This window comes from Papilio xuthus, unplaced genomic scaffold (genome assembly GCF_000836235.2).
Source record: "Papilio xuthus unplaced genomic scaffold, Pxut_1.1 DF825928.1, whole genome shotgun sequence".
Lineage (NCBI taxonomy): Eukaryota > Metazoa > Arthropoda > Insecta > Lepidoptera > Papilionidae > Papilio > Papilio xuthus.
The window spans coordinates 5,711,699-5,721,962 of record NW_013532721.1 but is presented as its reverse complement, the minus strand read 5'-3'; the positions used below and the strand labels follow the sequence as shown (position 1 = coordinate 5,721,962).

General features: G+C 31.7%; 2 protein-coding genes across 2 annotated transcripts; both read left to right on the top strand.

Annotated features, from left to right (window-relative positions):
* The first annotated feature begins 125 nt into the window (after positions 1-125).
* Positions 126-1,869, top strand: LOC106125516 (probable tRNA N6-adenosine threonylcarbamoyltransferase, mitochondrial). Its single transcript, XM_013322751.1, has one exon. It carries the CDS (start codon positions 522-524, stop codon positions 1,752-1,754), a length of 1,233 nt encoding a protein of 410 aa, XP_013178205.1. The 5' UTR covers positions 126-521; the 3' UTR covers positions 1,755-1,869.
* A 1,619-nt stretch (positions 1,870-3,488) lies between these two features.
* Positions 3,489-10,264, top strand: LOC106125545 (traB domain-containing protein). Its single transcript, XM_013322791.1, has 11 exons — positions 3,489-3,628; positions 4,019-4,238; positions 4,471-4,572; positions 5,412-5,518; positions 5,810-5,934; positions 6,284-6,410; positions 6,794-6,933; positions 7,753-7,904; positions 8,558-8,663; positions 8,891-9,043; positions 9,592-10,264. The coding sequence occupies exons 2-10, from the start codon at positions 4,049-4,051 to the stop codon at positions 9,003-9,005; spliced, it is 1,164 nt and encodes a 387-aa protein (XP_013178245.1). The 5' UTR covers positions 3,489-3,628; positions 4,019-4,048; the 3' UTR covers positions 9,006-9,043; positions 9,592-10,264.

Here is a 10,264-nt window from a genome sequence, read left to right as displayed (position 1 = left end):
TGCATGCCTATCAAAGAGTATATAAAATATGATGCCTATATTGATTTTCAAAGTTGCAAAAACAAAAAATACAAAAAAAATTAAGTACTACTCAATCATAATTACACCAATTTTACTCGTGAAAATAACGAAATAACGGTATAAGTATATGGCATGTGGAAGTAAAACTCAAGAAGACGTAAGTATGTATCAATTCCGATTTTTTTGTTAATAACCAAAATTAGAACCAGGGAAAGGGCAATAATAAGAAAATGTCAAATCATTATAAACTCTTTACTTACTTGACAATGACAAATAGTTTAAAGGAAATGTCACAATAAGGTCAAAAATAAAAATAAAACTGAAATGCTAGAAAAGCCAAAATCAGTATATCTTTAGACATATTTATTTATATAAATATAACTATATACTTTGTTTTATTAGGGAAATCTAATATTGCTTTGTTATTGGTAGTTCAAGCTTGAAAAGTTATGATGCACGATTATTTTCTCTGGTAAACAGATATTTTTAAAAATAGCACAATGTGGGTGACAAAGTGTATTAAATTATACAATAAACTAAGTCCTTTGAACGGTTTAACTAAAAGAACACTTAGCTCATCGAATAAAACTACTGTATTGGGAATTGAAACATCTTGTGATGATACCGGTTGTGCTGTAGTGAACAGTGAGGCTACTATATTGGGAGAATTCTTACATTCTCAAAATGAAATCCACGTTAAGTACGGTGGTGTGAATCCAATAAACGCCTGGGAACTTCATCGTGATAACATAGAATTAGCTGTAAATACAGCTTTAGATGATGCTAGAATTGGTATAAATGATATTGATGCAATAGCAGTTACCACAAAACCTGGACTTTTGTTAAGCTTAATGATAGGTGTAAAATATACAAATTTTCTTGCCAAAAAATATCAAAAGCCAATAATACCAGTGCATCATATGGAAGCCCATGCATTAGTTGTAAGAATATACTATAATATACCATTTCCTTATTTGGCTTTGCTTATATCAGGGGGACATTGCTTTTTGACTGTTGTAAATGATGTTAATGATTTTCTACTGATCGGCCAGACTTTAGATAATGCCCCTGGTGAAGTGATGGATAAGGCTGCTCGGAGAATGAAGTTAAAGAATATGCCGGAGTATTCATTAACATCTGGAGGTAAAGTAATAGAGTTGGCTGCTAAGAATGCTAAAAATCCATCCTTATTTGAATTTCCTATTCCATTGCAGAGAAATAGAGACTGTGATTTTAGTTTTAGTGGATTAAAAGATTCACTGGTGCGAAAAGTAATTAAAAAGGAATCTGAACATGGCTTGATGGGTGATGAAATTATTCCTGAAGTATATGACTTGTGTGCATCTTTCCAGACCAGTATTACTAAACATTTAGCACACAGACTTGAGAGAGCTATAAAATTTTGTGAAGTAAAAAACCTGTTAAATAAAAATGCTAAAAATATAGTAGTATCAGGTGGTGTTGCTAGCAATGATTATATTTTCACTAATTTAAAAAGTGTTGTTAACCATTTGGGCTACAATTTATATAGACCACCTCATAAAGTATGCACGGACAATGGGATTATGATTGCATGGAATGGTATTGAAAAAACAAGAAAAGGCATAAAAACTTGTCAATTTATATCACAAAGCGATGTAGATCCGACTGCTCCTTTGGGTGTTAATATAATAGATCAGGTGAAAGAAGCAAATATATCAGTAAAAAGCCCCAGATTCAGTGATGTTAATTAAATTTAGCGATAAGAATTGATATTTTATATCACAATAAAAATCATATTTGAAACAACAATTTATTTAAATAAAACTAAAGTATGTTTAAACCAAACTTCCATAATTGCATGCTTCTACTTAGCGGCTGCCTTTTGAAGATCTGAAAAAAAACATTTATTAAGAAAAGGAGACTATGCTGGCTTTTAAACACAGGGCAAAAAGGCTACTACAGGCACTAAGTTAGTTGTTGGCTTACAAAAACATTACACAGTTAGTCAAGTACACATTCGGATAAAAATGCATTATTAATATTATTTTTTCTTTCTAGATATTATATATTCACAATCAAAACGAAAACATCTGTGTTGTTAAAACTACTAAATCATTGGTTAATTTTATTAATTTCTCACAACAACCTAACTTACACTTCAGCTCATTATTCCTTTTCGTCTGAAATTAAATATAAATTATAATCATTAAGATTTTTAAGTCATACTTATGACAATTTCAATCTCTCATTTACTTTACATAACATAATTATGAATATTGATGATGTAACATGAATTAATGATGATGTTTATGTAAATATTGTATGATATAAGGGGTATGCAGATTATTTTTTGTTCAAGCAAATAAAAGAATCTTGTGAGCGACCATTACCAGAAACTTATTTGATTTCTTTAATCAGTCATATAATTGAAGGTGATACTAATATGTTAAGAAGTCAGCCAAAAAGAAAGGGAACCTAAAGACACCTCATTCGTTAGACTTGTATACAAATCACAATTTTACCTACAAGTGTTCTTCGTTTGTTGAGTTCTTTCAATAAAGAGCGATTCTACATAGATCTGTCATCACTTACAAAAAAGAAATGAACTTTTCAACATAACTCTTTTGTTTTCGTTAACAACAGTGAAATAATAACCAGTACGTTAAGTTAATAAGAAACCTGAAATATACTTACGGGCAGGTCTTCCATTAGCCCATGGCGTAATTCGGACGTGGGATTCGTCTCTTTTTAGTGCGTCTGCTCTAAACTCTGGCTTCAAAGACCTACGCAAGACTTTAGCCGCGATGTTGGAATAGTTAATGTAGCTGAAAATAGTTAGGGAGATTACAAGTTTTCTTAAATAATTGTATTTATGATAAATTTGTTACCAATGCATACCTAAGACCAGCTTGTCTCCAGGCACTCATATTGATAAATTATTAATTTTAATAAGGTACAGTAGAAGCAGTGGAGGTGCTCGATAATCGAAAAATTAAATTCAGAATGCAGTGATGTAACAGTGTGTTTCAGACAGATTATAGTAAAGATGACCAAAGCCAATTTGGTGTCATTGATAGTTACTGTTGCTAGTAAAAGCTGTTTAAAAACCTAAAAATAGTAAATTGAAGCGATTTCAAATATCTATCGAACCGTTTCAACATGAACTTCGGTCGAAAGGAATTATTGTATATTTTCTTAATTTTTTTACCTGTACCTTTTGGCCGCAATGACGGTGAATAATATTGCCAATATAAAAACGCTCCGCAGTTTTGGGTAATTTTTTTTTTTGTGAACCCGTCGAGGGAGGCATTTAGGATTTGGCTACAGAATATTTCAATGTCAAAAAACTTTTAATTTTTTAATAAATTTAGAAAACTGTGTTTTCTACAGAATTGTTAACAAATTACCCGAGAACATTTTTATGGGGTCATTTAAGACGCTCAATAACGCTAATTTTTTGACATTACATGACACATGACATTTATGACATGGGTCTTCGGTTGCTTATAGAAGTTGCAATTTGCAATTTTAATTTCATCTAAAAACTTAAATGATTTAGAAGTATTATTCATTAGTTTAAAGAACATAAGTATATCTAGTGGCACTAGTTATTTTGGTATTTCTGGTATGTGTCTTGTAATTTTACCTAATAATCTGGAAGAAAAATAAATTCACACGTTAGCTTTCACATTTCGTTATTGTTTACTTTCTTGATAATTTCTTTTGTTGTACATTTGAATCATAGAATATGGAAGTTTATTCAGGATAAATGTTGTAAAACACGATTTTATTTCATATATGCTGCTTATTAGAGTTTCTTATAAGATGTAAAAAAAATTTATACGATAATGTTTTTGACAGGTCGTAGTTTGATTTCGTGGCATAATTAACGTCTCTTATTTATCCTATATTTTATATTTAAATACGTAAAAATTATAAGTGTTGGTTCTGATTACAAAATTCTAGGAATTTGTTTAACAATGCAAATATAATCTTACATAAACTTTATTTTCAGGTCAGTCAGTGAGATCAGTTAACTCTAGTAATGGATACTATAAAGAATGATAAATCGAGTTTGGGTACTAATTTGGAAAAGGAGCAGTTATTGATGAACCAAAAACCTCCAGGTGTAAAATGTGACATAGTTAACGAATGTCAAATGTTTTTGAAAGCTGAAGATGGTGGCGGTGATGCTCATTTAAAAATGACCGACAGTATTTCTACAAAGATTGATGGTAAATTTACCATTACACTTATAGATTAACTGTTTATCTCAATTGAAACCTTGAACTCCTTTTCATACCTTTATTATATTTAAACCTAACCTAGATAGTCTCATCTATACAATAAAGATCTCATGGTCTTTAGACATATGTAAGGCTTCACTCTCATTGAAGTTTCTAAGGCTAGGGTTTTGTTTACTTCATCTTATTTTTATTATTGGTAGTAATGATTAAAATGTTTTAGGTGAGAATGATATTGTAAGGCCTACAACAAGTAAAAAACAAGAAGAAACATCTGAGAAGGCAATGGAGGAGAACAAAAATGAGAGTGATTCAGAAGCGAATGGTATTTATTTAAACCTTTTTCTATGAATTTTTAAATTATACACAACAAATTATAAATTGGGTGGCCTATTCTAGCTAACCATGGGTTTCCACTGGTAAAACACTCATGTAAACATATTGCAATCTTTTTCATTATCTTTAAAATGTGGAAATAAAAGATGACACAGTAGACTCGCAGTAATAAGACACATTTCGCATGGTAGTATCAATTAAATCTAATCAAACTGTCAGATTATAGAGTACAGCCTAATATCGGGTATAGTCTGGATTACTTTTACATAAAAGTTTCTTATAATTTGATATACCACAGATTTAATGAGAAGACTATGTTATACTCAAAAGTACAAATCTTAGTTTACTATAATTAATATCATTAATTCTTACACAAATACATACAAAATATGGTAACTTTACATTTAGAAATAATTGTGCACAAACTAATGTAATAAAACAATCAAAAATATAAAAATCAGTCAATATATGAAGCATGAAAATGGCCATGGAATATAAGGTGTCACATTAGATAAGGTTTTTGTTGACATCGAGAATGCATTTACGGACTTTGCCGTCCGTACTGAAGAGCAGCAGGGGCTTTTTGTGGGACATCCGGCTTTGTGTTTAGGCTGGATTACCCACTAGCTCGGGTTGTTCTTCTTTCCCCAACCAAGCCGTGGTACCTATTTAGTTAATCCACGGCAGGATTAGACAGGGTTAAGTTTACCGCAGCTCAACTGAATATTTTTCTACATATATAATAGCCTCTCAAATGCTGAATATTTATTTTTTTGTGTTAATTATTTATGTAAGTTATAAAATTTAGTCTTAATTATATTTTTTCAGAAGAGATGCCCAGCACTGTTACAGTATTGGACACACCAGATGGTGGAAAGGTTTATTTAGTAGGAACGGCACATTTCAGCATTAAATCTCAAGAGGATGTGTCTAGGGTAAGTTATTTATTTTATCATATAGTAGCTGTCACTGGCAACTTTCTGTCAGCAAGGAGTTAAAAAAAAACATAATAAATAGTTCATGTGTTCTTCCAGACTATTTTCTACATTGGGGGAAAATTTCATCAAGATTTGTTTTGCTGTTCCGGAGATACTTTTTTTACAAATGTCCATCCATCCATTTAAACATTTATATTAATATCATCAGAAATATTTTTTTTTATTTTCCGGGCATGTCACTAGTAATAAATAAATAAATTTTTAATGAAAATTTTATCTATTTTTAAGGTCATTCAAGAAGTAAGTCCACATATAGTAATGGTTGAACTATGTGAGCAGAGAACAAATATTCTTCTCCTTGATGAAGAGATTATTTTAAGGGAGGCTAAAAATATAAACATAAAAAAGATAAGGTAATTAATAAAAAAGCAATATCTCTAAAATATATATAAACTAGCTGTCGCCTGCGACTCCGTCCGCGTGGATATATAAAAAAATCTTAATTAGTGTAACCCACCCATCCATCTAAACATTCGCATTTATAATATTAGTAAGTTAATAAGAAGCAGCTCTTCAAGGCATAAATTCGAAAAATAAAAAATATTAAATAGTATCCTATGTCCGTATCCTGGCTCTAAGCTACCTCCTCACCAATTTTCAGCCATATCGGTAAAGCCGTTCTTGAGTTATAAATAGTGTAACTAACATGACTTTCTTTTATATATATAGATATACGATTTTGAATGAATTATTTTTTTACAGAGCAACAATGGCACAGAATGGAGTTTTCAATGGCTTAATGTATATCCTACTTTTGAATATGTCAGCACATATTACCCGTGAACTTGGTATGGCCCCCGGGGGAGAGTTTCGTCGTGCTATGGCGGAGGTAAACTTACATTGATAAATTTTATTTTAAATAGTAGCTAGCTGTAGCCTGTGACTCCAGTCGCTCGTAATTAAAAAAAACTTAATTAGTAATAGCTTATGTGTTCTTCCAGATGATGTTCTACATGTATGAGTCTGAACCTACCTTCTAAAAAGATCCATCCAAACATTCTCATTTGTAATTTAAGCGGTCTCATTTCTAATAAATACTAGCGGTCGCCTGCGACACCGTCCGCGAATAATTCAAAAAAAAATAATTGTAGCTAATGTTTGGTTGTATGGTTGTTTTAAGAAACAAGCTAAAGCTATAAAACAAACATTCGCATTTATAACATGTATTATTACAATAAGATGGTATATATTAATTGAAAATTATAATTTCAGGCAAAAAAGATACCTAATTGCGTACTTCAACTGGGCGACAGAGCTATTGATATAACATTGCATAGAGCCATAGCCTCATTAACATGGGGACAGACAATACGCTTCATTTGGCATCTGCTTACTTCCAATCAAAGTATCAGGTAATTAGAACGTTTTTTATTTATTTCTCGGTTTAAAATTTATTTTTCTCTTGTGGTTTAGTATTTGTTTTATTTTTATGCTGTGGTTTGTGTTTAGATATAATAATGTTATCACATTATAGGCATCAAAATGTGTTTGATTTGAACTAACTTTTGCCCGCGACTCTGTTCGGGCCGAATTAAAAAAAAACATTATTAGTAGCTTATGTATTCTTCCTAATTATGTTCTATATTTATGCCAAATTTCACTAAAATCCCTTAAGCCGTTCTGGAGATTGAAATGTATCTCTATCCATACATCCATCCATCCATCCATCCACTCGTTAATTCATCCAACCGTCTAATCTATTGCATTTATAATATTAGTATGATTAAAAATATCTTTCTGCACATCTGCACATTAATTTCAACTGTGTTCAAAAAGGGGATCAATGCTTTCACTTCACAAATAAATGTTACTTCTTACTAATATTATAAATGCGAAAGTTTAGTTGTATGGATAGATGAATATTTGTTAGAAGTTATCTCCAGAGCGGTTTAACGGATCTTGGTAATATTTGGTATATATGTAGAAAATATCCTAGAAGAATTCATAGGCTACTAATTAAATATTTTAATTCCGCAAGAGCGGAGTCACGGCCGACAGGTAGTAAAACGATAATAGTAATTATTTATACGTATTTAAGAATAAAATTGTTTAGGAGCTAGTGCGTTGTGTTAGGACTGAGCTAAATCTGTAATCTCTACTATCTATCCAACTCTATTAATAGTTGTACAAGTATTTTGCCGATGAAGTTTCACTGTTACGTGTATCTGCAGTGTCGAGGAAGTTGAGAAATGCAAGATGAAGAAGATGCTGGACGACATGCTGGAGGAGATGGCGGAGGAGTTCCCGGCGCTCAAGCGAGTGTTCGTGGTGGAGCGTGACATGTACCTCTGCCATTCGCTGCAGATCGCTGCAATGCAGCCGCGTACGTATATTTTTACAAAAAAAAACTTAGTAAGTAGCCTATGTGTTCTTCAAGACTATGATCTATATCTGTGCCAAATATTAACGTGATCAGTTAAACCGTTTTGGAGATACGTGTTTCAAACATCCATCCAAACTGTTTAATTTTTATTATTACGCTTGCATCTTTTCTCAGTCAATATTTAGAAATGATTTTGAATATGACGTTCTAATTAATCGAATAAACACAACATAAGCAATACTTATCTCCGTATCCGTGTTCTATTTAGCACCCGAGTTTGATTTGATGTACAAGACAAAACATATTAGTGTATTGTTTATAATTAAATTTAACACTTATGCATTTGCTAAAAACTACTCGACAAAATTTAAAAATTGTATTCCGTGTCGTAAGAAATTACGAGTAACTGTGAAGTTTGATTAATATAATAATATTGTATGCAATACTGGCTGTAGCCTGCGACTTTGTCCTCACGGAATTTAAAAAAATATTAGTTAGTATTGGTAGCCTATGTATTTATTCAGCCTATGTTAGGTAAAACATCTGTGCCACATTTCATCGACAAACATCAATCCACTCATACATCGAAAACATTTGCATTTATAATATTCTTAATATAAAATTAGTATTGATTAGTAAAATAATAAAAATAGGTAACGAGCCGTGCCGCATCGTGGGTGTGGTGGGCATCGGTCATGTGGCCGGCATCGTGGAACACTGGGGCAAGATCACTGCGCAGGACATCACGCCGCTACTTGTGTTAGTAATTAAATAAATTGATAATCATTTTATTTAATGTTCGAGTAACTTTAGTTACGACGATGCAAAACAGTCGAAAAAAGATATTTGATGATTTTTTATATCCCAAAAAAGTACTATCAGGGTATTTTTTTTTTCAGAATGTTTAAGCTGGGTTCTTATTAATAAAATAATTATTGTTAATTTATTATTAAAACTGATAAAACCCTGTATATAATTGTTTGTAGCGTTCCACCGCCGTCGTTGTCGACACGCATTTTACGCGTGAGCGTGCGCGCGGCCTGCGCGGGCGCCATCATCTACGCCGTGTACAAGTTCTTCCCGCGGCGTCTGCTGCCCTGATGACTCACCGCGTCACTACCCTCCCACAACACACACTGGTATAGTATTTGTAGTCTATCAACTACATTTATACAGTTTTTTTTGTCATTTAATGGTTCTGTATTTGGCAGCCTTTATTTAAATGCTTTTACTATTCAAATATTGCTATCACTCGTGTTAGGTTAGGCTTAGTTTTAGGCCGCAAGTTTACGACGTTTTTAAAGACAGTTACTGAGCAAATAGGTACTAACGGGGACTCAAGTGGTATTCTACCTTCAGCGAAAGTCGTTTGAATGTTTTTTAAGCATTGAGACGCGACGCGGTAACAATGACCAATAAAAGTTTTTAAATAGCGTGTACGAGAAAAACTCGATCTGTACCTACCTACCTAAATGCTATTTGGTAATTTTTGTAAGAGCGGTCTGTCTAGTTGCAAGGAAAAAGGGATTTTTTCTGTAAGTGGAACACTGCGAACGACCCTTATTGTACAGTTGATTTTAAAGCGATGTCCGAATATTAGTTGATTAAGTGATAAATTTTAGTTAATGGCGTATTTGAATATTTACATTTAAAAACCTAATATTTATATAATATTTTTGTCTCGCAGGCTCACTAACGGCTCTGTTGGCGACATCTACGAAATAGTTAACGACCTTTTAATAATATTCGAAATCATCTTAATCTATTATTGTTATAGAATATTGTAAAAATGAAAATTAACATTTGTTTTCATACATTGTATTATTAAGTCGTATTTCGAGATGTTTTTTGAGCCACAATTAAAGAAAATAATAAAAAAAATATGCAAATATATGTAATTTTAGTGTTCCCAATTATATGAATTGTCTGAATATGTTTAAAATTGTAAAAGTCTCGACTTGATATATGTATGTTCGTGTGAATTGTTAAATAATAAAAATTTGTTTGTTGTACTGTTATTTTCTACTAAAGGAGATATGGAAACTATTCTCGTTTATGGAATTATCTCTTTGGTTTCTATTTGATTTAAAGTCTGAAGGCTAACATTATAAAAAAATATTTTTTAAATATTTGTAATAAGTCAAAAATGTGTATATTTAGCTTCCGATTAAAAAAGTACATTGGTCTTAATAAGTTTTTATGATTTTAAATAAGTATATATGTTTCTTAAGTAACACATATTTTAAATAACTGTATTATCTGTCTGTCTATGTATTTTATGTGTATCCCTGCCACAGGACTCTTTAAGAGAGAAATACTACGGTCCATAGAAATCTCTTATCGGGGTTTGAATGTATAAT